The 27,470-nt window shown below is 36.0% G+C and overlaps 1 protein-coding gene and 1 pseudogene across 5 annotated transcripts in view; one reads left to right on the top strand and one right to left on the bottom strand.

Moving 5' to 3' along the window:
• The window catches only part of EML4 (EMAP like 4), a 216,724-nt gene that overhangs the window by 70,661 nt on the left and 118,593 nt on the right, over positions 1–27,470 (top strand). For 3 of the 5 annotated variants that reach the window (XM_037807770.1, XM_037807768.1, XM_037807773.1), the window contains exons 1-3: positions 3,885–3,892; positions 3,981–4,095; positions 8,551–8,733. In XM_037807770.1, coding sequence (XP_037663698.1) covers positions 3,890–3,892; positions 3,981–4,095; positions 8,551–8,733 — 301 coding nt within the window. In that variant the 5' untranslated portion in view covers positions 3,885–3,889. Of the gene's footprint in view, positions 1–3,708; positions 3,893–3,980; positions 4,096–8,550; positions 8,734–27,470 lie in introns of those variants that run through there. The other 2 variants (XM_037807772.1, XM_037807769.1) reach the window with 2 other exon arrangements.
• Positions 10,011–11,296, bottom strand: LOC119512944 (annotated as a pseudogene).

Raw genomic sequence — 27,470 nt, 5'->3', positions numbered from 1 at the left:
GTGTTCTTTCTGTTACTTTTATTTTTTATTCTTATTCTGATTCTTTCTGATGTAAGGAAAATGTTCAGAAATAGATTGTATAGTGATGAATGCATAACTATATGATCATACTATGAACAGTTGATTGTATACCATGGATGATTATATGGTATGTGAATATATTTCAATAAAACTGAATTAAAAAAAAAAAGAACATGGTCTTTTCTGGGGTACATAAAAGCTCCAAACCAGCACAAAGCCTATCCTCATTCAGTTGATTACATCAGTTTGTTTCTATTGTGAACAATAGTGCTGTGAACATTCTTGAACGTGTTTCTCTAGAGCAGGGGTTAGTTAGCAAACTAACTGGGGCTTGTCAGATGAAGGGTTGGGAGAGTAAAAAGACTGTCCTGCAGCACTCCTCCCCTCTTGTCAGTATTCTGGCCAGAGAAAAGAGTTTTATTTGGAGCTTTTTCTGTATAAATTCTGGGATTCATGTTGCTCTGGAGTCCAAGGTGGAAGATGTGGGGGGTGGGGAGGATATAAAGCAAGGAACTCATTTACGTTTGGGTTGTTCTTCAAGGTTTGATTTCCCTTTTCAGTCTACCTGCTAGTATTTACTCTTCAGAGTCCTCAGATGTTGCTCTGTGTATTCTGTCCAAAGTTGTAATTAGTAAAAGGGTTAGGGTATGGGCACCTACTGCATATTAACCAGAATCAGAAATCCTGCCATATATTTTAACATCTCATTTATCCAAAGATCACTTACATGGTAACTGCAGCTATCTGGAACTATCTAAGAACCAAAAAGAAAGCAAAGAAATCCTTTTATTAGTAAAAGTAGAGGCATGAAACTGAATTGGAATCAGGAGAACTGAGTTCTAATGTTACTATTCTCCTGTGGCAAAATGAGTCCTAAATTTAGCTCTGAGTGTCCGTGTATACTTCCTAACATAATGTGCAGTCTGGCATGGAAAAGAGCTAGGTTTTAGATCTGACAAACTTGGGTCAGACCCTAGCTCTACAGCTTAATAGCTATATGATCTTAGGCAATTATTTCTCAAGGCTTCACTGTATGCATTTGTAAAATAGGGATATTCTACCTCCTTCATGGGGCCATTGAGAGTCTTAAATCAGATGACATCATAAGTGTCTCTATCATACTGCCTAGCACTAAGTGGGCACCAATAAATATTTATTCCTTTTATCTTTTTCTAGTCTTAAATCTGTTTCCTTTGTTGCACAATTCAGCATGCGTATATATGCATACATGTAATATAAATTAGTGTTTAACGGAAGAAACCTTCATTTCAGAGCCTATTTTCTCTTATAAAATAGAGTTCTAGTAAGCTTGGATTATTTAGTTTCCCATGATGTAGGGAATTAGAGCAGAAGGGAATGTTGTTATAGACAAGCATAGTTAATTCTGAGGAAAGCAGAAAATCTATGAAGAAAGAAATTTGAAAATGTGGTACTCTCAATTATTTAATTAGAAATATAATAGCCTTTGAGAGCATCAATTTTATCACAATGCTTGCATAGTAAATATTCTTAATGAAGACTGAGTCACCAGGAAGTGGTTACATTTTAATTGTATGCCTTATTTAGGACACCAAAAAGTATTACATTAAAGAAAGATTTTACATAAAGATCATTAAAATTCAAACAGTGCTAAAATTTGTAAGCATATCTCATTCTAATATGGTACTGGATTGCCAACTTTTAGATATTTAGAATAGAATACACTATATCTGTAAAAGTAACACATTTCTTGATAATTTAGGAGACAAGTTAACTGATTCAGTATAATAAAACGTTACTATAATTTTTACAACTGTAGTAGTGGATATTAAAATTTAATAATTTATAAATTTGCTTGCACCTCCAATAAGAGACTTATGCAAATAAATAGACTGATGGATGAGAGTTTTATGAACTTCCCCCTCCCACCTCCCCCTACTCCCCATCCCCACCCCAATGAGTTTAAGAACCCTTAAGAGTTCATTTGTAGTTCCTATTTCAACTGCCAAGGGTAGGAACTATTTTGAGAAGGAGCAAAAACGTAAGGGACTACTGTGGTATAAGGAAGGAAAAGGAACTAATAGACTTTGATTAATATAAAGGAAAATAAAAAAGCCCCCAGGAAAGAGGTATATTCTATTTACTGAACAAATGTATTCCTAAAAAGTTGATTGTGAATGATAGCGTGGTATATTAGGGATTGGGAGAGAAAAAATAAGAGGAGTTTTCAACAGGGGAAGAGCAAGAATAATGGATTATATAGTCATCTGTGGAAGGAGCTCTGTCCCCAGTTTATGCTGTCACCTAATTTTTCAGAATGGTGGGGAGGGTTGTAGGACTCTAAGGTAGTCTCTGTTCAAGCTCTGGTAACCTGTGAATACAAATTTAAGTTAATTGCATTTTACTCTCATATGCTCCTTTATGAAATTGGAACAGTGTTCTTAGAGGAAACTTGTGTATCAAGCTTAAGAAACAATACATTTTAGCATAAACAAAGTATATAAGTAACATATGATGCATTTGCATTGTGAAACTTAAATAATAAAGAAATACTTAGATTATAAAACACACATTTCTCTTTATCCCCACCTTTCTAATATATTCTCCTAGCCAGAGGTAACCCAATAACCATTTTGATATGTATGCTTCCAGACTTTTTCCTATATATGTGTGTATACATATATGTATATATATGTATGTATATTATATACACATTAATCTGTAGTCTTGTATGTGTGTTTTATTTTTTAGAAGTGTTTTTGGCACGTTTGTGTTTTAATAAATTATTCAGTAAGTATAGTTTTGCAGTTTGCTTTTAAGTTATCTTGTAGATCTTTCCAAATTTTGGCTTACAGACCTGCCTCATTGTTTTTGTTTTTTGTGTTTTTTTTTAAAGAGGGATAAAAATGTTTTAATTGTTGAAATACATTGGTAAATTGAGTAATTTACATTGTAGTACTACATAGAGACACATGGTCCACAACAAATAAAGATTTTTCCAAATATTCCACTAACCATCCATCATGAGTCCTTGAAAACAGTATAGAATTAACATGAAGAGATGTTGTGATTATACAGAGGTAGTGTGGGAAATTCAATGTCTAGGAAGTATCTATAGTTACATAAGCCTTGAATAAGAAAATAGGAATTTAATCAAAATGTGCACATGACATACAAATTTAACTAGTTTATTTTGAAATGTTACAATGTAATTCATTATTCCTGGTAAAGAAAATATTGACATTTAAATAAAGCCAAAACCAAATAGAAAAAAAATGGAAAGTGACCACAGTAAGAATCAATTTAATGATTTTACAGCTAAAAATTAATAATTAGAAATAGTGAAAGATAACAGACAAATATAGTACTTTATATGGGTAATTCATTTATAGACCATTATTATCTTAAGTTATAAATAGAATAAAGATTCCATTATATATAAAAACTATCAAAAAAGATTCAGTGAAAAGGCATGATCTCCATGAACTGTGTTGAATGGCCAGTAGGAAAGGTTGCTGGAGCCCAGCAGACCAGGCTGGGCAAACACAGCCTCCAAGACAGTTTGTTAACTTGTCTTTCAAACATGAACAATGGAAAGTTCCATAAATGAATATACTGTATAGTCAATTCCCTTCTGTTACCCCAACATTAAACATGTGCCCTGGTTTTAACTATATACCTAAAGTTTGTTTTCTGTTTGTTTTTTAGAGGGAGGAGACTTGACTGTTCAGAATTTCCTTGGAAATGCCTGCACATTATAATCTCCTGTGGAGCCAAATTCCTTCTAAATCTTGATGAGCAAGCTCTTGATTACTGAGTCAAGATATTATTTTCTTGTAGTTTTTTCGTACAGTCTTTGTTTGGCTGGTCACCATATTGAAAGCTTCAGATGGTAGGCCAACATACACCCCTCCATAGTTTCTCCTTTTGTCATCTTCTGTTATTGATTCTTCTGTTACATCTTTAACTGCTCCTTCAAGGCCTTGGCCTATGTCTGCATGGTGGCGGTGGAGTTCCTGCAGCCCACTGCCCCGGGAAGCTGCACTCTGGAGCTCGCGGTGGCAGGTCCATGGGGCAGGAGTGGAGATAGAGAGGGTGGGCGTGCCTGGCTGCCTCATTGTTTTTTAATTGTTGCATGGTATTCCATGATGTGAACATATCATAGTTTAACCCCATCCATGGACTTTAGATCATTTACAATTCTGTGGCAATAACAAACAGTACAGTAAAGACCATCACTATACAGGATAATAACTTACTGAACCTTCACCATATGTCAGTGCTATGAATTCAACTAATCATCCTGACAAGCCTAGATAAGCACAGATTAGCATGAGGAAATTACACATGAGGAAACTGGTATCAGAGCTTTTAAGTACTAAACCAATTTACTCAGGCAGTCCTAACACTGAAGCTCATACACTATTCTACCACAACTTTTATACTCAAAGAGATTCATGGCACTGCAGATGTTAAGAGCCAGGATTTTAGACAGGAAAGGAATATAGAATTTTAGAGCTATAGGGTACCGTGGAGATCAAATACTGTGTTCCTGTACTTCTCTGTTAATGCTGTCTTAACTAGAGTAACCTTATAATAGACTGTCTAAACTGGGAAACGTCAGAGTGAAAGAAGGGAAACTATGATAATATTTGAATTGAGATAGCAGACGTATTTGTCCCGGGAAAATTGAGACATGAACATCTTAACCCTAGCCTAGGTCACCAGCAGGTTTCGCATGGGTTTCTATAGTAGCCTCCTGTCTGGTTTCCTTGCATTTACTCTTACTCTGTTCCAGTCCATTCTCCCAGCAGCCAGAATAATCATTTAAAAACTAAAATCTGATTATATTACTCAACAATTTAAACTGCTCCAGTGGCTTCGTGAAAGGATATATTTATTCTCTCTTCATGAGATTATTGCTACAGTACAGCATAAAATAGAGTAAAGGGTACTTAAATTGGGAGTTGAGATGTATGTTTGAGTCTCAGATATCAATCCTAGTTTGGTGACCTTGGGCAAGCTATTTAACTTATCAAGCTGTTTTCCTCAAATATAAAATATAGATAGTGTAAGGAGGGAGATGAGGTAATAAATATGAAAGCTATAATATAAACATGGGGCATTGTTAATAGTTAACTCTGTGCTTGTAATGCCCTTTGAAAAATTGTCTTTGTGTCCTTTCACAGTATGTAGCAGATCATGGTAGGTGTTTTACAAGCTGACCCACCTTTCATGTGACTGTCCAAGTTTCACAAAATAAAAAGTCTTTTTTTTTTTTTTAAGTCATAAAGTACATTAAAGTTAAGTGACTTGCCAAAGGAAAAAGTTGGTTAACAAGTCGGTACTAAAATCCAGAACTGTAACCTTGGCATTATACTCTGATACTCTTTCTTCTAGGCTCTGCTGACTTCCCAAAAGAATTGTGTGTTCTGGCTTATGATACACAAATATTTTAACTGTGTTTGTAATTTAAAGATATAACTCATCTTTCATAAATTGAGAACAGTTTAGAAAGGCATATCCATTTGGTTAATGACTTAAATGGGAACTTTGGCTTGCAAGCAATAGCTTGCACACAGGGAATTTGTTAAGCTACATAGTTAAGTGGGAGGGATGTTAGAGTAGATGCTGGAACTGAAGATAGAACTGCAAAAAGTCGAGGGCATCAGGGACTAGACCTGGAACTCAGGGCATTCAGGATCTCTCTACCACTGACAGCCTTAGGCCTATATCTAATAACTGGTGAATCAAGAAGGATGGGCTATACTTACTGTCTAGGAAATTTATGAGGACTCCTTTGGTCTAGCTTGTGCCTCTTGTTTACCCTTGGGGTATTGTTTGATTGACCCATATGAAATTGCTAACAGTTGACCGTTTTTAGCAACACAAAAGGTCATTTCATATAGTTCAACCTAATAGTATGGGGGCTGGGGGCTGGGAGAATGAGGTATAGATTAACAACCTTAATAGGTCCTCAAAAAATGGTGGAGTTCCATAAAAGAGAAGGGCTGCTGTTAAGCAGAAGGAAAATGGGAAAGACTCTGGGAAGACAAAAATAATAGTGACTGTAGTCTGTAGTCTTAACATTTCCAAAAAGTATGGATCAGCTAGGATTCAGCTACAATGGCAATGAAAAAGACTTCGAATATTAAAAAATTCTAAGGTTGGGACTTGACTCCCAGGGATCAGCCTTGACCTGGCATCGTGGGATTGAGGAAATTTTCTTGATCAAAAGGGGGAAGTGAAATGAAACAAAGTTTAGTGGCTGAGAGATTTCAAATGGAGTCGAGAGGTCACTCTGGAGGACAATCTTATGCGCTATATAGATATCCCTCTTTAGCTTTTAGTGCATTGGAATAGCTAGAAGAAAATTCCTGAAACTGTCGAACAGCAAACCAGTAGCCTTGATTCTTTTTTTTTTTTTCTTTTGCGTATTTATTTGTTTTTTTTTATTAAATTCAGTTTTATTGAAATACATTCACACACCATACAATCATCCATGATATACAATCCACCGTCCACAGTATGATAACATAGTTATGCGTTCATCACCACAATCTATCTCTGAACATTTTCCTTACATCAGAAAGAACCAGAACAAGAATAAAAAATAAAAGTGAAAAAAAACACCCAAATCATCCCCCCATCCCACCCCATTTGTCCTGTAGTTTTTATCCCCATTCCTCCACTCACCCATACACTAGATAAAGGGGGTGTGATCCACAAGGTCTTCACAGTAGCCTTGATTCTTGAAGATGATTGCAAAACTACATAGCTTACATGGTGTGAATGTGTGATTGTGAAAACCTGGTGTCTCAGACTTCCTTTATCCAGTGTATGGACAGATGAGTAGAAAAACTGTGACAAAAACTAAATGATAAATAGGGTGGGATGGGGGATGGAATGTTTTAGGTGTTCTTTTTTACTTTTTTTAAATTTCTTTTGGAATAAGGAAAATGTTCAAAAATTGATTCTGGTGATGGATGCACAACTATATGTTGGTATTGTGAATACTTTATGGTACACTGTGGATGATTGTAGGGTATGTGAATATACCGCAATATAAAACCGTATTTAAAAAAAAATTCTAAGGTGAGGCTGCATTTTTCTTACCAGTCCTTTTCATAGGCATCTCAGGGTTCAACAAATCTGTCTTTAAGGTAACAAATGTGACCAAAGTTCTCAGATTATACCTATTGTATTTTGCTGTTATGTGTTAAACATTTATTGAATGTGATACATGTCTCAGGAACCTTCCTCATAACAACCCTATTTAAAGATGAAAAAATTGAGGCTCGGAGAGGAAAAGTAACTTGCCTAAGATTACACAGCAAGCTTGTATAGGGCCAGAATTTGAAATTTAAATTGATTTTCAAATAGGTTTAAGTTGATTTCATACAGGATGTAAACAAAACCCAACTTTTCCCTCCATACTGGTACTTTTCAAATATGGTCATGTAATAACTCTAAATTACATGAGTATTGCCTGAGAGGTCTGTAGGCATATATCATATTTGTTAATGTGGATATTTCTTTCTACTCCATAATGTAATGGTGAAAGTTTTGGTTTTTAAATGCTAAGTTTTTGTGTTTTTTTTTAAACTCAAAATTTGAATTAAATTGTTCATTTAAGAAGATACCCATTACCTTATCGAAGTATGAGAAAAATGGCACACAATATATTTTTGTCTAAATAACTGACCCAGTTTAAATGATCTCTGATCCAAACCACTCTTATTATTAGAATCTTAGCAGTTGACCTTTCTGTACATTTGGATTCTGATCAACCCAACAAATAACGTCCTCTGAAGTTGTAAAGCTCCGGAAGGAATTTGCAATTGCTATGTTGTAGCTAAACTTTATTTAAATAGAAATAGGCGATGCATTATGTTTTATAATATACCTAAGGCACATATTAGGTACATGCTTTATGGAAACTATACCTTTTTTTATAGAGGTGTTGGAGCATTAAGGGAAGAAAAGGCACAGCAAAATCTTTTACTAGTTACAAAGCAATGTTGCCTTTCATGGGGTTTGGGGGAATGTAATAGTGAAGGCCGAGTTAAAAAGTGCTTTCTAATCAATGATGTTTAAGTTGATGAGTTCCTTATCTGATATATTAAGCAAAACTGAAGTGAGTTGTACTCCTTTTTTATTTTCATTGAGAATTATGATAATGATGTGGTAATTAAGAAGGAGGCTTTGAATAGACTGCTCTTTTAAAAGTTCCCAGATGTCTACAAAATGATATATTTAGGGAACATTTTGGTGAGAAAACTAATTTAATTAAGGTTATAGTATAAAAATAGGGAACCTTGTACCTTGGGGAAATTTTCATCATTTTAATTATATATCAGCTATGTTAGTTTTCATTATTTTAAATTAGTTAAAATAGCTATGACCATTTTTACAGAAATTTACTTGTGTAAAAGTGAGTTTTTCTCATTTTTAAAAATTTTTATCTGCTATAGCTTTTTTTATTTGTCATTAGATTCTTTCTCAAGCCATTTACTTTAAAAATATTCCTTATTTTCTTTATTTTAATAGATGATAGTATTTCTGCTGCAAGTACTTCTGATGTTCAAGATCGCCTCTCAGCTCTTGAATTACGAGTTCAACAACAAGAAGATGAAATCACTGTGCTGAAGGCAGCTTTGGCTGATGTTTTGAGGCGTCTTGCAATCTCTGAAGATCATGTGGCCTCAGTGAAAAAATCAGTTCCAAGTAAAGGTAATTAAGTATGTTCTTAACAAGGAAGAGTTTTGCTTTTTGCAGTATTTTATTTGAAATAAGGTATAAAACTTGGGCATTTTATCAGCAACGTTAAAATTGGGAATATGAACCCTTTCTCTTTTGTATTAGTTATGATTGTGGTTTGTTTTCCATTTCTTTTTTCCTTATTTCTAATTCTGAAAGTTTGCTCTATTATTTTAAATTGGGAATTTTTGTGTCATACCACTAATTGTACTTACTTTTTTTTGTTTTGTTTTATTTTTCATACATTGCAACTTTTATTATGTGAATTTTTACAATACAAACAAAAAAATACAGAAATGCAATATATGAATGCAGCTAAATGCAGATGGTGACTTTTTTTCTTTTCAAAAGGCCATGATTCCCATTTCTAGTAAAATAAAGAGACTGCATGTAGGTAGAAACAGGTTGGTCATTAGCTTCACAGTTTTGCCTAGAAATGATCTATAAATGCATTTCCTCCCTGCTACTTATCATAAAGTGTAAAAAGGGAGTTAAGGGAAAGTTTCCTTGTTGGTTTCCTACCATATGAAAGATGCTATACTCTATTTTAGCAGGGCCAATATATGGAAAATATCTAATTAAATGTTATTACAAAAATAAAGCAGTAATGAGATTCTGGCTAAAGAGAGCACTAAATGAGAATAGTATATATTTAAAAGAATCCAAAAGAAACAAACAAAAAGTTTGTTATGAAAAACCTCTAGGTGCAATATAAGCATATAGATTTTTTATGTGTATTTTTAAACAATGGAATTGTCAAAAAAATAGGGTCAGCTGTGTTAGACTAAATTACATTATTGTATATGCTGCATTGAATGGAACTTCTGTTACAAGTATCACAGAGAAACATAGTTTGCATCATATTATGGCAATTTATCCTTAATGAAAACCTTCCAGAATCCTTTTATTTTGGAATATCCTGTAAACAATCAAACCACCAGAAAATGATTGTACAACAGTAAAATGTTTTATTGCATTAAATGAAGACATCTGTTGTTGTTTTTTTTAAAGGAAAAAAAGTAGGTAAGGTACTTAGAGCTGTTACTTTCTAAGTATACAACAACCCTAGACAATTACAAGCATCTTAATCTCCATCAAAAACAACAACAACAAAATAATAAGTTTTGTCATGCTGTTAAATCCATCATTATGGATAAAACTGGTGCAAATTGGTCAAACAGATCCAACAAACCATGATGTCCAAGCTGGCATATTGGCAACTAATACGTAACTGGTGGTCAACAGAGGGTTTAAAAGATCTTCCCTTTCTTCTTGTTCTTTTCCAAGGTTCTCGAAGAGTTCTGTTGTTCTAATATACGTTGTTAAGCTTCCCAGTTTGCTTTCTCATCCTCAAACTGCCGACATTTTTCCTCTGATTCTTTGTGCTGTGCTTCCAAATTCTTTTTCATTTGTTTGTGGCACTGTTGAAGCTCAGCTTCAGAATCCTTCAGTTTCTGAACTTTTTCTTTGACCTTCATCTCAAATACCTGCTCCATCTCCATCTCCATCTTCTTCATTTTGGCTACATCCTCCATCTGTGCCAGAGGGCCCTTAGTAAGTTGTCCTTTATTCTTGTTATCAACTCCATTATAAGTCACAGCTGCCAGTTTTCTGCTTCTGTAGTTCTCATAGTGTACATTATTGGTGACATCTTTTAAGTCTTGCATGTGCATTCTTATCAACATATTTCTTAGAATTGTAAAATCACAGTGTTCACCATTTTCAACTTCAGCAGCACCCCAAGGATACTGCCTTCCTCTGACCCTTTTGCCATTAACTTCATTGGTGATATTACTACCCACCACAGCAAGAGGTAAACTGTGGTCCTTCATCTTTTTAACAAGCTTATTTTCTTCTTCATCATCTGTTTCAGGAAATTCATGTATTTTAATTTTATGTTCTTGGATTTCTTTCATTGTTTGTTTTTTAAACTGTTGGCATTCCTCTGTTGTGAGTGTGTCTGCTTTGGCAGTAAGTGGGATGATACTCACTTTTTCATGTAAGGACTTCATAAACCCAATATCCAATGGTTTACTTCCATGTCCTGAAGGAGCAATGAAATATAAACAGCACTGCACCCTGTTGTTAGGCATTTGTTGTCTGTTCACTTGAGATTCTGCATTTAGGTAGTCCTCAAATTTATAATCAATGTAGTCGATGGCAGGCTGCCAACAATTACTATTATCCACTGCATTTCCAAATCCCAGGGTATCAACTGTTGTGAGCAGCAACTGAACACCACCTTCTTTGATTAAAACTTTGGATTGTTCCACTTGTACAGTCTTTTTTATTCTATGGGAAGGACCTGGATACTTTGGAGAATACAAATCTCAGAGGAATAATGAGTTGATTAACGTTTTGACTTTCCCAATCCAGATTCACCTACTACCATAAGTGTGAATTAAAACCCTCTCTTCATGGATTTTCTGTATACTTGATTTGGGAGATTTGCAAATCCCACATAGCCTTCAGGGTTCTTCTATTGAGCAACCATGGTGCTGCCCTTGAAGCTCCTCTCCTCAGCAGGAGCGAATCTCGTACTCTATATACTTTAGTGTCATGGTATTTATGTGGCATTAGTATCTTCCAACTAGATAATAAAATTACTGAAGGCAGAACTGAATATTCCCTTTGTATCTCCCATGGTACCTCACAGTGTATTCTGAACATAGTAACTAGGCACTCATATAATTATATTTATGTGTATCTGTATAAATCAACCTGTTATCATTACAGAAACATGATTAAAATCATTATAGTAAAAATACCTTCATTCTAAGCCCTTTGTGGTTATTAGCAGAATCCTGAAGAATGTAATTTAAGCTCTGAAACAGTGCTAGTCCTGGAGCAATGGGAATTTTAGTGTCCAAATATTGGGAGTTTTCACAAGTTGAGAGAAATAATCATCTAGACCTCATTGCTCTGAGTTTGGAACAGATGTAGTGTGGTCTTTCCATTCTTCCAACTACACAGAATTTTAAATTCTTTAGTGTTACATTAGCAGTTGAGCACATTGTTTCATATATTTGACTGACTTGTTGGTAGAGCAGGTGGAGATAGGCATGATTATCTACATTTTGACAAGGGGAAAAGTAAGGAGGTTCTTTGAGTTATCAATCTTCTGCAACAAGTCAGTGCAAATAATCAACCTAGCAAGGAATCTTACATAATTCCCAGATTCTGGCTAGATAGAAGTTACTGCAGTTAACCAGGATATGTGGAGCAGATTTGGAAGAATTAGGAATTTGTTTCAGAATGTTGAGTTTGAGGTATATAGATAGATACATATAGATAATTGAATTACAGCTCTAGAATTCATGCTGGTTTGGCTAGCAAAAAGAATTTGAGAATGTTCAGCTTATGGATGATGGTTGAAGCCATGGAAAAGAGAATGTAAAAAGAGAAGACAACTCAGGGTTCCATTAGGAGTGCCAACATTTTAACATATAGCAGAGTGATTCATGCTGCCAGCTGCTACAGAGAGGTCAAATGAAAAAAAGTCTGAGAGGTGACCACTGGATTTGGCATTTATGGGAACATGAGAAACCTCTCAAAAGTAATTTTAGTAGAGTGTTAAGATTACAAATCAAATTGCAATATTTTGAGAAGAGCAATTGAGAAGAATTGTGAAATTGAGGGTGGTAGTTAGAGCCACTCTTTTTAAAAACTTGTCTGAGAGTGGAAGATGGTAGTAGCTAGAAGAGGATGCTAAATTGAAGACGTTTTTGTTTTTACTTTTTTACTTTTTTTTTTTTTAAGATGTTACAGACTTTAGCAAAGGTATGTTGAAGACAAAAATGCGGCAGAGAGGAAGAAGAATGTGATGTGGGGTAGGGGATGGATAACTAATGAGGCAAATTTCCTGAGAGTTTGAGAAGGGATCGTAGAGCAGATAGGAAGTTTTAGCTAGTTTCAGACAGAAGGAACAGTACTTTTTCTGATAGGATGGAAAGAAGATAAAACTTAGTGGAAACTGATGTATATATTCACAGCTGTCAGGGCTAGAAATTTTAATTCTCATCACTTCTCCTTAGGAGACAGTGATGCCTTTTAAGAGAGTAAGGCAGGAGCTGGGTGGTGAAAAAAAAAAAAATGTTTGGAATTGTAAGAGTGGAAAGTGGAAAACCGTAGTCACATGAAAGAAATGTTGAGTGACTCTGAGGTAGGAACATTTTTGGGGGCTGGAGAGGCATCATTTTGCTTGGTTTTGTGATTCCTACTCGTATACCTGCCCATTCCAAGCATCCTGTGTCTAGGTGTTAATAGTGGAGAGATGGAGATAAGTTAGGATTGATCGTTTCCATTAATAGTTAGTAAGATAAATGTAACAAAGTGACAAGGGAAACCACTTTGACTGATAATGCTATATTGTAATTTTTATGTTTTTGAGAACGAACTTGGAGGACTCCCAAGATCAAACCAGAAAAAAATATTATTGGATTATAAATTAATTTTTATAAGGGGATTCTGGACTTGTTAGAGAAGGTAGAGGGAGGGCCAATTAATGTATATGGGCTTTAAAGTGAAGACAAACTTTTAGTAGAGAGAAAGGAAGAGAAGTTTCCCATCTATAATTGGTGTGTGTATTCTCAGCTTCTGAGCCTGTATACTTTGAGTCCTGTAAAAAAATATGATGTAGTTTTTGTTATCCACAACAATTTTTTACTTAGTTTTAAACTTTTTATTTTGAAATGCTTTCAAATTTACAGGACAGTTACAAATAATAACAAACTGCGAGAACTCTAACATACCTTATCCCTCCAGATACCCCAGTCTACCAATGATAACATTTTGCCACAATTGCCATATCATTCCATATCCATCAATTTATGTATCTGTCTATCCATCCATCTGCCATCTGTCTATTTATCAGTCCACTTTCTGAACATGTGAATGTAGGTTGTATTCATCATGCTCCTTGAACACTTAGTACTGACGTGTATATTTTCTACTGACGGGGAATCACTTATGTATCAGCTTAAGTATAGGTATCAAGTTCAAGAAATTTAACATTGATATAAAGTTTACGTCTATATCCCAGTTTTTTCATAGGCCCCATAAATGTCCTTTTGAGCCTTCTTTCCTCCCTTGTTAGATCCTATCCAGAATCATGTATTGCCTTTGTCATTGTATCTTTAGTTTTTTCCTTCGTCCCTCCCTTCCTCTCACCCTTGCAACCACTTGTAAGCATACCATTCAGTGGGATTAATCATTCACCCTCCATTACTAAAACTTTCCCATCTCTCCAAACAGAAACGCTACACTCATTTTGCATCAACTCCCTCATTTCCCCTGGTCCCCCCTCCCGGCACCTTGTCTCTGTGAGCTTGCATATTCTCCAGTATTTCTTTGTAGTTACCATGGGGCTTAAATTTCACACCCTAAATCTGTAACAGTCTCATTTGCTTTGATACCAACTTAACTTCAATAGGATGTACAAGCCATGTCCCTATACCCCTGCATCTTTATGCAGTTCTTGTCACAAATTATGTTTATACATTATACAAAATGTCATTACATTTTATACATTTGCCTTTTAGATTCTGTAGGAAATAAAAAGAGTTACAAACTAAAAATACAGTAGTACTGTTATTTATATTTACCCCTGTTGCTACCCTTACTGAGATCTTTATTTCTTCATGCAGCTTAGCTCCATTGTCCTTTCAACCTGCAGAACTCTCTTTAGCATATTTCATAGGGCCAGTCTAGTGATGAAATCCCTCAGCTTTTGTTTATCTGGGAATATCTCAACTTCTCCTTCATTTTGGAAAGACAGTTTTGCCAGATATAAAATCCTTGCTTGGCAGTTTTTTGCTTTAAGTACTTTATATATATTATCCTTACTTGCCTTCTGTCTCCATGTTTTCTAATGAGAAATAGCCTCTTAATCTGATTGAGGCTCCCTTGTATGTGACATGTTGCTTCTTTGTATCTTGAGGCTTTCAGAATTCTCTACATCTATGGTAGTCGTTCGTTTGTTTGTAATATGGTGTGGCATGGGCCTATTTGGCTTTATTCTTTTTGGTGTTTGTTCAGTGTCTTGGATATATAAATGTGTGTTTATGTATTTTGTTAAATATAGGAAGTTTTTAGCCAGTATTTCTTAGACTATTCTCTCTGTTCCTTTTTCTCTTTCTTCTTCTGGGACTCCCACAGTGCATATATCAGTACACTGGATGGTGTCCTGCAGGTTCCTCAGACTGTATTCACTTTTCTTCATTCTTTCTTCCTTTGGTTCCTCAGACTCGATAATTTCACCAATTCTTTCTTCTGCTAGCTCCAATCTGCTATTGAACCCCTCTAGGGAGTTTTTAATTTCAGTTACTGTAGTCTTCAGCTCTGTTTGGTTCCTTTTCATAATTTCCATCTCTGTATTGATAGTCCTCTTGTAATCATCATTTTCTTGATTTCCTTTAGTTTTGTCTGTATTTTCCTTTAATTCTTTAATACCATTTTTTAAAAAGTCTTTGTCTGGCATGTCCCATGTCTGGTCCCCCTCACTGGTGGTTTATAATGCTTTAATCTTTTCCTTTGCCTGGGCCATCACTTCCTAGGTTTTTTTGTTTCTGTATGTTTTGTAATCTTTTGAAACCCGACGTTTTGACGTTTTAATGTGTTATCACTGGAATTTTGACTCTTGAGGCATCTGTTCCCTAAGCTGGTATCCAGCTGGGGTTATGACAGAGCTTTCTTAAATCCAGGAACTGACAAAGAATAAAACATAAGGAAAAAAAGAAAATACCTGCCTCAGTCTTTGCAGATTGTTCTGTGTGAGTGGTTTCCTTCAGAGCTTTTCCATACAATAATTTTAGAGACTAGCTCAAGGCCAAAGCATAGGGTCCTCCCTGACCCTTTCTGCACATTGTCTTATCTTGGACATGTGCATGTGGCCCTGGGAATTCCTCCCAGTTTACATGTGTATGAATGTCCCCTCTTCCGCCAGTTTCCTCAGGATCCTGAGCACTGCACTGTGTATCTTACAGCCAGCAAATGCCTTGCCTTAGACATCTACTTGACTGCTTTCCCCCAGTGTTCTGTAGGAGAACAGTTCTCAGTGAGATGCCCTGTACACATACGGCAAGTTCTGGGATAGCCAGTTCCTTAGGCCACCACCAGACAGATTGGGCCAGATATACATGCTCCCAGTATGTGCACAAGAGTTACACTGCTCCCTTCATAACAGACCAGGGATCCACACTGGGAGTGTGGGCTGGCTCCTTGACAAGCTGGTGAGGGGTGGGAGAGGCACCAGGTAGGTTGCCGTGATATCCTGCCATTCTCAAGTAGCCTTTGTTTTTGATTCAGCACTCTGTTGTGGTCCTTTATTTTCTAGAGGTTTGAGAGAGAAGTTTCTGTTAGTTCTTGCTTCTTGTTCAGGGTTCTGTGGGGGAACGGAGCCCTGAAATATCTCACTCTGCCATCTTGAATGGGGCAGCCCTCTATACACAACATTTTTACAAGCTTATTTTAAATAAAATTAATTTTTAAAATTATGTAAAATAATAGTACATTGTAATCTTGTGTTGATCAAGAAAAAGGTATAGAGTGTTATCTCTCATTTTATTTACCGAGGTATTTCAGCAAAGAGAATTCTGAGATATTTAAGGGAAAATTTAAAAAAAATTTTTTTTTAATTGTGAAATGTAACTTATATACAGAAAAGTGATAACTTTCAAAATACGGTTTAACAAGTAGTTATAGAGCAAATTTCAAAGTGTGGTATGGGTTACAGTTCCACAATTTCAGTTAATTCCTTCAAGCTGTTCTAATACACTAGAGACTAAAAAGAAATCGCTATATAATGATTCAGTTGTCATAATCTTTTTAAAATCCTTTCTTGTCTGTTGCTACTACTCTATCTCATTTGATCACTGTTCTCAGTCTTCACGGATATCTAGGCAGTGACCTCTCTAACTTGTTCATATTGAAAAGGGGTGTTGACATTGTAGGGAAGGGGGATGCAGCTGGTTGATGTTCTTGAAGAGGCTGGTGCCTCTGAGTTTCAGGACTTATCTCACATAGGAACAGTCTGGAGGTTTTAAGTTTCTGAAGAATAAACCTAATGAATGAAACTTTAGAGTCCAGATAGAGAACTGGGTATTCTTTAGGGTTTTCAGGAATACTGTTGGTTGGGGCTTGGCATACTGTGGCAATTTGCAATATCTAGCTGAAGCTTGCATAACAGTATCCCCCAGAACAGCCTCTCGACTCTATTTGATATCTCTTAGCCACTGAAACCTTATTTTGTTACATTTTTCCCCCTTTTGGTCCAGAAGGCATTCTCAATCCCACAGTGCCAGGGCCAGGCTCTTCCCTAGGAGTCATGTTCCATGTAGGCAGGAGGCAATGAATTTATTTGTAGAGTTGGGCTTACAGAGGGGACACATCTGAGCAATAAAAGAGATTCTTTGAAAGTGACTCGTAGGCATAATATAGGTAGGCTTAGCTTCACAATTTGCAGAAGTGAGTTTCATATGAGCAAGTCTCAAGATTGAGGGCTTGACTTATTAAGTAGGGGTTCCCTAATTTCACATAGCATATATTCTATCCAACATAAACAATCAGTGTCTCACATTATCCTCACTTAGTTGTACAGTCATCATTACTCTCAATTTTAGGCAATTATCATAACCCAAAACATCCCATAACTCTTATCCCCTCCTCCCCCTCCAATTATTTACCCCTAGTATTAGTTTGGTACTAGTAAGGTATTCCTATTAAATATAGTTCATAGAATGCAATAGTTGGTTTTTCCCATATACCACTCTATTAACTTTGTACAAGTGTCATACCTTTGAAGTAAATCATGCAAGAACTTTTTTATATTTGTAGTGCTATCTGTGAGATACATGAGTTTAAACAACCCTTTTCAATCACGTTCGCCTTCAGTACAGCACTGTTACTTACAATCCCATTAATGAACTCTCATCACTATTTTTCATTCTTAAGGGAAATTTTAAAACTGCCTTTTTTTTTTTTTTTTTTAATTTGGCCTATAGATGATATTTTGTATGACACTTCAGTATTTAGCACCCACCTGTCTCAGTGTCATGATAGTAAAGTACAAATACAATTAAATATTTATAGTTCCTATTCCCTAGGAACTTACTTTTGCACAGGATTGGTTTTCTCGTCGTCCTTATTAATAATTTCCTTTGTTTCTAAAGTGAGTGGGGGTCAGTTTTGCTGATTGCTCTTTAGTGGACAATTATCTAGGTCTAGAGCCAGAGAGCCACCTGCAGCTGCACCATTTGAACCTTTTCTTTCCACATAGTATTGGGCCTTAATTTTTTTTAATGACATTATTAATTAAAGAGATACTAAGTTCCTTTGCAGATGATTCTAAAATTCTACTTACAAGTTTATGTTGAATGCTGTTTTTATAATATGCAAATGCAGTTAAGTTCTCAAAGTGGCATCCAACTCGTAATTATTGTTTGAGTCATTTTGTTACCTTGGACACAGGCTTTCATTGCTGTGTGTAAATGTGCTGGTGAGAGGGTTACTTATATAATAATCTGGGGAATAATATATTTTACAGATGACTATAATTAATTGTTAAGAATTAAATTGCCATGTTTTTCTGTTGTGGAAAAACTGCCTGTCCAGTTATGTTTTCCTGTATTGATATTAAAGCATCAAGAGAAATACATGTTTAAAGTTTCAGTGTTATTTCTAGCAACTCTATCTTTGGGTCTATATATAGTATAGTATTAAAAGCGATTAGAAAAAAATATTAACTCTTCACTGTTGACATTTTGTATAGTCTAAAGTAGATCAAGGGTCAGTTATGACATTAAAGAGGATTTTTATATTGATGATATAAATATTTGGAATAAACATTTTAATCAAAGAATTTTCAAATAAATGAAGTTTTTCATAAAATACTTCTTTAAAGAAACAAACATCTTCTTAAAGTATTTACATTTTCTAGAGGATTTTTCTTTAGAGGCAAGACCAAACTTCCTTGAGTGAATAATGTAGAACCCTTTTATGCAGCTGTGGTCAAATGGATAGGTCAGTGTCTCTACTAATGAAGATAACTATAATGTAGTTTTGTTAGATGGTGGTGACATGGAGGATATGACTTCGCTTCAGTATGGCTAAACTAAATATTAATGATCTGTGTGCTAGTGGTATAATGATATTCTACTGTGTCACTTCATAGTAGTATTGCCATTCTGTAAATGCTGAAACCTGAAACACACCTAACTAGTCATTTCAGTAATGTTAGTTCTCTGATGCTTTATATTCTCCAGTGTGCTGGCAGTATTAAAAGCCAAGCCCCATTTTTCTTGAGTATGTCATGCCAGATCACTTCCCAATAGTTTTTAAGGTGGTCAGTCATTTAATTTCTCATATACCTTCTCTGCTGGAGAATTCTTTCCTTTGACAGCATATGTTCATAATATATGCACCAGTTGCAACTGAATCCCTGCCAAAAGACAAAAACAAACACAAACAACAAAAAAACTACCTGCACTTTGGAGCAAAAGGAAAGGCCCAGGGAGCACTTCGGCAGTTTTAACTGCCAGGAAGACAGATTATGTCACAGCTGGTGTCTGGGAAACCCATTAGGACCTCTAGGGGTGACTAAATGAAGGTAATTTGAGAATATAGCCCTGTGGCATTATGTGAAGACAAGCCGTTACTGCACAATGTTAAAAGTAAAGGAGTGAAATTTATCTGAAGGTGGGAATCAGTCATTCAAACCAGGGGACTGCTGGTAAGCCAAAGGTATCAAGCATTGTAACTACTACTTGAGAAATGAGAGAACCTGGAGGCAAAATTGATATATACAGGATCTCAGTTCTCCAAAAGAAACATTTCTAATTATGTAGACTCTGGGATAGTATATATGTAGAGATCTGTATCATTTGGCTCTTACATTTGGGAGAGGGCAGGGATTATCATAGTATTGCTGTAAATGTTGATAAGTAAAATACATTCATCAGGTTGGGAAAGTGTGAATTTCCTTGGTGGGCACCTTAGACAGAAATGACACCTAATTATGGTAAGAGATAGGAGTGTGTCTCATTATTGTGACAATAGTTTGAAGACATCTGAGCTAGTCTGTATACAGAAGTGAGTGGATATTGCTTCAGACTAGATGGTAATTAGTTACCATTTACAAAGTTCCAGTTCTCCATGAGTCAAATGTTTATTTGTTCCTTTCTACTCAAAATATAATTTTAAAATATTACTGACCAGCAGTAACAACTGAAACAATAAACTATCTAGTATTAAATTTAACTAAGATGTAAATCATCATTGAAAGAAAGTAAAGACCTAAATAAAAAGAAAGAATATCTCATAGTTTGGAAGACTTAATGTCATGAAGCTGTCAATACTGCCTAAGTGATTTACAAAATTCCCACATTTGCAAAAATGGGAAAGCTAATCATCAAATTCATATTGAAGGGTGAGGAATTTAGAATAGCCAAAAACATCTTGAGAAAGAACAGAGTTGGAGGTACTTCCCAATTTGAAAACTTACTACAAAGCCACAATAATCAAAACAATATGGTATCAGCACAAGAACAGGCATATAGACCAGTAGAATGGAACTGAGAACACAGAAATAACCCTACATGTTTATGGCTAATTTATTTATTTATTTATTTTTTTAACTTTTTATTGGGATTGTTCAGATAGCATAGAATTATCCAGAGATCAAAAGTGTACAATCAGTTGCCCCTGGTACCATCAAACAGCTGTGCATCCATCACCACACTTAATTTTTGTTCAATTTTTAGAACCTTTTCATTACTCCAGACAAGAAATAAAGTGAAAGATGTAAAAAGAAAGAAAAAAAAAAGAAAAGGAAACTCAAATCCTCCCATGTCCCTAACCAACCTCCCTCAATTGTTGAGTCGTAGTGTTGGTATAGTATGTTTGTTATTGTTTATGAAAGAATGTTGAAATACTACTAACTGTAGTATATAGTTGGCAATAGGTATATATTTCTTCCCTATATGCCCCTCTATTGTTAACTTCTAGTTGTATTGTCATACATTTGTTCTGGTTCATGGAAGAGTTTTCTAATATTTGTACAGTCAATCATGGACATTGCCCACCATAGGATTCAGTTTTATACATTCCCATCTTTTGACCGCCAGCTTTTCTTCTGGTGACATATATGACTCTGAGCTTCCCCTTTCCACCTCATTCATGCACCATTCGGCACTGTTAGTTATTCTCACATCTTGCTACTGACACCTCTGTTCATTTTCAAACATTTAAGTTCATCCTAGTTGAACATTCTGCACATACTAAGCAACCGCTCCCCATTCTTAAGCCTCGTCCTATACTTGGTACCTTATATTTCATGTCTATGAGTTTACATATTATAATTAGTTCTTATCAGTGAGACCCTGCAATATTTGTCCTTATGTGTCTGGCTTATTCCACTCAGTATATTGCCCTTGAGGTTTTGTCATCGACCCATTTTTTTCTTTTTTTAAGATGGTTTTGTTCACACACCATACATTCCATCCTAAGTAAACAATTGATGGTTGTCTGTATGGTCACATATTTATGTGTTCACCACCTTCACCACTATCTATATAAGGGCATCTACATTTCTTCTGCAAGGCAGGAGGGAGCATCAAAGAAGGTAGAGAGGCAAAAGAAAGAGGAAAAAAATAACAGTTAGGAAGTAGCAAAAGGAAAAGTAACCTTAAATCAAAGTGAAGAGTCAGACACCACCACCAATGTCAAGTGTCTAACATGCCTCCCCTATCCCCCCCCTTATCTGCATTTACCTTGGTATATCGCCTTTGTTACATTAAAAGAAGCATAATACAATGATTCTGTTACTTATAGTTTCTAGTTTATGTTGATTGCATCCCTCCCCCAATGCCTCCCCATTTTTAACACTTGCAAGGTTGACATTTGCTTGTTCTGCCTCATAAAAGAACATATTCGTACCTTTTATCACAATTGTTAAACACTCTCGATTTCACCAAGTTACACAGTCTATGGCTAATTGATTTTTGACAGAAAGGTAAGTCTACTCAATATGGTAAGAACAGTCTCAAATGGTGCTGGGAAAACTGGATATCTACATTCAAAAGAAGGAAAGTGGACCCCTATCTCACATCATAGACAAAAATCAACTCAAAATGGAGCAAAGACCTAAATTTAAGAGCTTAAAACTAGATAATACTTAGGAGAAAACAGGAAAATATTTTCAGGATCTTATATTAGGCAAAACTGAAGGTTTGTGGCAATCTTGTGTTGAACAAATCTGTCGACACCATTTTTCCAACAGGACATGCTCACTTCATGTCTCCGTGTCATATTTTGGTAATTCTCGCAGGATTTCAAACTTTCTCATTATTGTTATATTTGTATGATGCTCTGTGCTCTTTGATGTTTCTATCATAATTGTTTTGGGGGTTCGTGAACCACGGCCATATAAGATGGCAAACTTAACTGATAAATGTATTTTTTCTGACTGTTCCACCAACCAGTTATTCCCCATCTTTCTCCCTCTTCTCAGGCTTCCCTATTCCCTGAGACACAACAATATTGAAATTAGGCCAATTAATAACCCTACAGTGGCTTGAGTGTTCAAGTGAAAGAAAGGGTGTCTTAAGGCTATCATTGCCATAGATAGTGATTATTCTGATGGATCTGGACAAAGTAAATTGAAAATCTTTTGGAAAGGATTCACCATTCCAGATGCCATTAAGAACATTCATGATGCATGGGAGGAGGTCAAAATAGCAATATTAACAGGAGTTTGGAAGAAGTTGATTGGATGACTTTTAGAGGTTCAAAACTTCAGTGGAGGAAGTAACTGCTTATATGATGGAAATAGCAAGAAGAATTAGAATAGAATTGGAAGTAGAGCCTGAAGATGTGACTATTGCTGCTATCTCATGATTAACTTTAACAGATGAGAAGTTGCTTCTAATAGATGAACAAAGAAAGTGGATTCTTGAGATGGAATCTACTCCTCATGAAGATGCTGTGAACATTGTTGAAATGACAACAAAGGATTAGAATATTACATAAATCTAGGTAATGAAGCAGGGTTTGAAACAATTTACTTCAATTGTGAAAGAAGTTTTGCTGTGGGTAAAATGCTATCAAACAGCATCCAGGCTACAGAGAATATCTTGTTAAAGGAAGAGTCAATTGATATAGCAAGCTTAATTGTTTTCTTATTTTAAGAAATTATTACAGCCATCCAACCTTCAGCAACCACTATCCTTATCAGTCAGTAGCCATCAGTATCAAAGTAAGACCCTCCACCAGTGAAAAGATTATGACTTGCTGAAGGCTTATATAAAGGTTAGCATTTTCTAGCAATAAAGTATTTTTTTAAATTAAATTAAATTAAATTTTATTTTATTTTATTGAAATTGTTCACATACCATACAATCATCCAAAGATCCAAAGTGCACAATCAGTTGCCCATGGTACCATCATACAGCTGTGCATCCATCACCACAATTAGTTTTTTTCCAATTTTTAGAACATTTTCATTACTCCAGAAAAGAAATAAAGGCAAAAAAAGAAAACTCAAATTCTCCCATACCCCTAAACACCCTCCCCTCCATTATTGACTCATAGTATTGGTATAGTACATTTGTTACTGTTGATGAAAGAATATTAAAGTACTACTAACTGTAGTACATAGTTTGCAATAGGTATATATTTTTTCCCTATATACCACTCTATTATTAACTTAGTTATAGTGTCATACATTTGATCTAGTTCATGAAAGAGATTTCTGATATTTGTACAGTTAATCATGAACATTGTCCACCACAAGATTCACTGTTTTATACATTCCCATCTTTTAACCTCCATCTTTCCTTCTGGTGACATACATGACTCTAAGCCTCCCCTTTCCACACACCATTCAGTACTGTTAGTTATTCTGACAATAATGTGCTACCGTCACCTCTGTCCATTTCCAAACACTGAAGTTCAACCTAGTTAAACATTCTGGTCATAATAAGCAACCGCTCCCCATTCTTTAGCCTGGTTCTATATCCTGGTAACTTATATTTCATGTCTTTGAGTTTACATTTTATAATTAGTTCATACCAGTGAGACCATGCAATATTTGTCCTTATGTGTCGGTCTTATTTCACTCAATATCGTGTCCTCAAGGTTTCTTCATCAACCCTTTTTTTTTAAGATGGTTTTGTTCACCCACCATGCATTCCATCCTAAGTAAACTATCTTTGGTTCCCTGTGTAGTCATGTATTTATGCATTAACCACCATTACCACTATCTATATAAGGACATCTCCATTCCTTCCACAAAGAAGAAGGAAGAGTCAAAGAAGGTAGAGAGGAAAAAGAAAAAAGAAAGCAAGCAAGAAAAAAAAAAAAAACACAACAGCTAAAAAGCAACAAAGGGAAGGATAGGATTAAACTAAAGTAGAATAAGAGAGTCAGACAACATCACAAATGCCAAGAGTCCCGTACCCCTCCCTATGTCCTCCTCTTATAGGCATTTAGCTTTGGTATATTGCCTTTGTTACATTAAAGGAAGCATAATACAATGTTTCTGTTAACTATACTCTCTAGTTTGTATGGATTGTACTTTCCCCCCCAATACCACCCTATTTTTAACACCTTGCAAGGTTGACATTCATTTGTTCTCCCTCATGTAAAAACATATTTGAACATTTTATCACAATTGTTGAGCACTCTAGGTTTCACTGAGTTATACAGTCCCAGTCTTTATCTTTCCTCTTTCCTTCTGGTGTCCCACATGCTCCTAACCTTCCTCTTTCAACCATACTCACAGTCATCTTTGTTCAGTTTACTTACATTGCTGTGCTACCATCACCCAAAACTGTGTTCCAAACCTCTCACTCCAGTCTTTTCCTATCTGTCTGTAGTGCTCCCTTTAGTATTTCTTGTAGCACAGGTAGTTGTTTGCACACTTTCTCATTGTCTGTTTGTCAGAGAATATTTTAAACTCTCCCTCATATTTGAAGGATAGCTTTGCCGGACATAGGATTCTTGGTTGGCAGTTTTTCTTTCAGTCTCTTAAATATATCACACCACTTCCTTCTTGCATACATGGTTTCTGTTAAGAAATCCGCACATAGTCTTATCAAGCTTCCTTTGTATGGGATGGATTGCTTTTCTCTTACTGCTTTCAAAATTCTCTTTGTCTTTGACATTTGATAATCTGATTACTAAGTGTTTTGCCATAGGTCCATTTGAATTTGTTTTTTTGGGGGTACTCCGCGCTTCTTGGATGTGTAATTTTATGTCTTTCATAAGAGATGGGAAATTTTCATTGATTATTTCCTCTATTATTGCTTCTACCCCTTTTCCCTTCTCTTCGCTTTCTGGGACACCCATGTCAAGTACATTCATGTGTTTCATGTTGTCATTCAGTTCCCTGAGACATTGCTCATATTTTTCCATTCTTTTCCCTATCCTTTTGTGTGTAGGATTTCAGGTGTCTTGTTCTCCAGTTCCTCAGTGTTTTCTTCTACCTCTTTAGACCTGCTATTATATGTCTCCATTGTGCTTTTCATCTCTTGTGTTGTGCCTTTCATTTCCATAGATTCTGCCTGTAGTTTTTTCAGACTTTCGATTTCCACCTTATGTTCACCCAGTGTTTTCTTTATATCCTTCATCTCTTTTGCCATATCTTCCCTGTACTCATTGATTTGGTTTTTTATTTGATTTAGCATATTTCTTTGAAAATCTTTAATAGATTGTTTCATTAAAGTGAAACAGTATCTCAACTGTATCTTGATTGAGGTGTAAGTTTGTTCCTTTGACTGGGCCATATCTTCATAGTTTATAGTTTTCTCTTGTCTAAGCATCTGGTTTCCTTGGTTACCCCAATCAGATTTTCCTAGACTATAACAGGTTCAGAAATCAAAGTGGGGTTGTATTCAGTTTCACGTCTCCCTAAGGGTGTGTCTTAGAGATTGGTAGACTTTCCTGAGAGGTGTCTAGGTGCTGTTTTTCCTTATGTGCCCAGCAGGTGGTGCCTGTCAGCCTGTTGCTCCTGACTGGTATAAGGAATTGTAGCCCCATTAGTTTGTTTTGGCTGTTTTCCCCCAGGCTCTGGGGTCTGGTTCTGAAAGAAAGGCCAGTGGTAATCTGGGCCCCAACTCCTTCCTCTTAGGGAAGATGCTCCATAGAGTTATCTTCTGCATTTGAATAGCTTCTTTGTCTCTGTTATCTCCACCCCTTTCTGGGTCAGAGCTCTGGGAACTGAAAATGGCTGAGGCTTTCTCCACTGAGCCACTCAGGTTGAGAGAGAGAAAATTGGGCAGAAAGCCCCCTTTCAGAGCCTGTCCACAGCCCCCTAGTTTCACCCGTTGGCCAGAGGTAATACCTGCTCTACTGTGCTTCCCCTCCCGGGACACAGGAGTCTTCTGGCTCTTTAAGGTCAGTCATCACTAAAAGCCTTGGTTTGTTTATGTTTGTAGGTTGTATCAGCAGTCCACATTTGTTAATTGCAGCTGGGCTGAGCTTGCTCAGAGAGTGCTGCTTTGTAGCACTGTGAGGTTTTGCAGCTCAGCCTGCCGTGGGGGACAGGGGCTTCTGGCACGTTTCCACAGTTTCTACTTACTGTTTTTATACTGTGATCTCAGGCATTCCTCCCAATCCAGGTTGGTGTATGATGTGTGAACTGTCATGGTTGTTCCCCAGCCGTTATTCCAGATTTATTTACTAGTTGTTCCTGGTTGTTTATTAGTTGCTCCAGGGAACTAACTAAATTCCACTCTTTTCTATGCTGCCGTCTTGCCCCCTCTTCTGTACGTTGCTTTTTTTTTTTTTTGGGTGTAATGCTATTGCATACTTAATAGAGTACAGTATAGTATAAACATAACTTATATGCACTAGGAAACCAAAAAAACTGTGTGACTCGCTTCATTGAGATATTCACTTTATTGTGGTGGTCTGGAATCAAACCCACAATATCTCAAAGGTATGCCTGCATATAAAGGAATCCTACAACTCAGCCACAAAAGGCAAACTACCCAAATAAAAAATGTGCAAAGAACTTCAATAGACATTTTTCCAGAAAAGATATTCAAATGGCCAAGAAACACATACAAAAATGTTCAGCATCACTAGCTGTTAGAGAAATGCAATTCAAAACTACAAGGAGGTACTGCTTCACACCCACTAAAATGGCTGTTATTTAAAAAACAGAAAATAATAAGTGTTGAAGAGGATGTGGGGGTTGATGATTTTCTGTTCGAGGTGATGGGTGAGTTCTGGTAATGGATGGTTATTACAACATTGTTGATGTGATTAATCACGTTGAATTGTATGTTTGGACGTGGTTGAGATGGGAAAGTTTATGTTGTATATCTAGTCCCACAATTAAAAAAAAAAAAAGAGCAACTGAAGAGAAAAGGACAATTAAATGCCATACATGATCCTGGACAGGATATAATAATGAAGGAGAGAAGGCCAAAGAGGACATTATCGTGACACATAAAAAAATTGGAATAAAAAAGATTAAGGAAAAAGAATTAGTGGCCAGGAGTTGAAGGGACCAAGTGTACATCTTGTGAGACAAGGGAAAAGAAGTGTACAGGTAAAGTTCCAAATGGAAAAGATGAAATTTGATGGAGTTCATGTAGGCCTCTTTGAGTCTTCTGAAAGATTGAAGCAAAATAATCTACAGAGATTGAGAAGAGTGGCAGGGAACTTGCAGATGTGAAGAGAGTGGAGGAGGTATGCAGTTGAAGCCATGA

This window comes from Choloepus didactylus, chromosome 17 (assembly GCF_015220235.1).
Source record: "Choloepus didactylus isolate mChoDid1 chromosome 17, mChoDid1.pri, whole genome shotgun sequence".
Taxonomy (NCBI): Eukaryota; Metazoa; Chordata; class Mammalia; order Pilosa; family Megalonychidae; genus Choloepus; species Choloepus didactylus.
The sequence above is the reverse complement of the archived record's forward strand: the minus strand, read 5'-3'. Positions and strand labels throughout refer to the sequence as shown.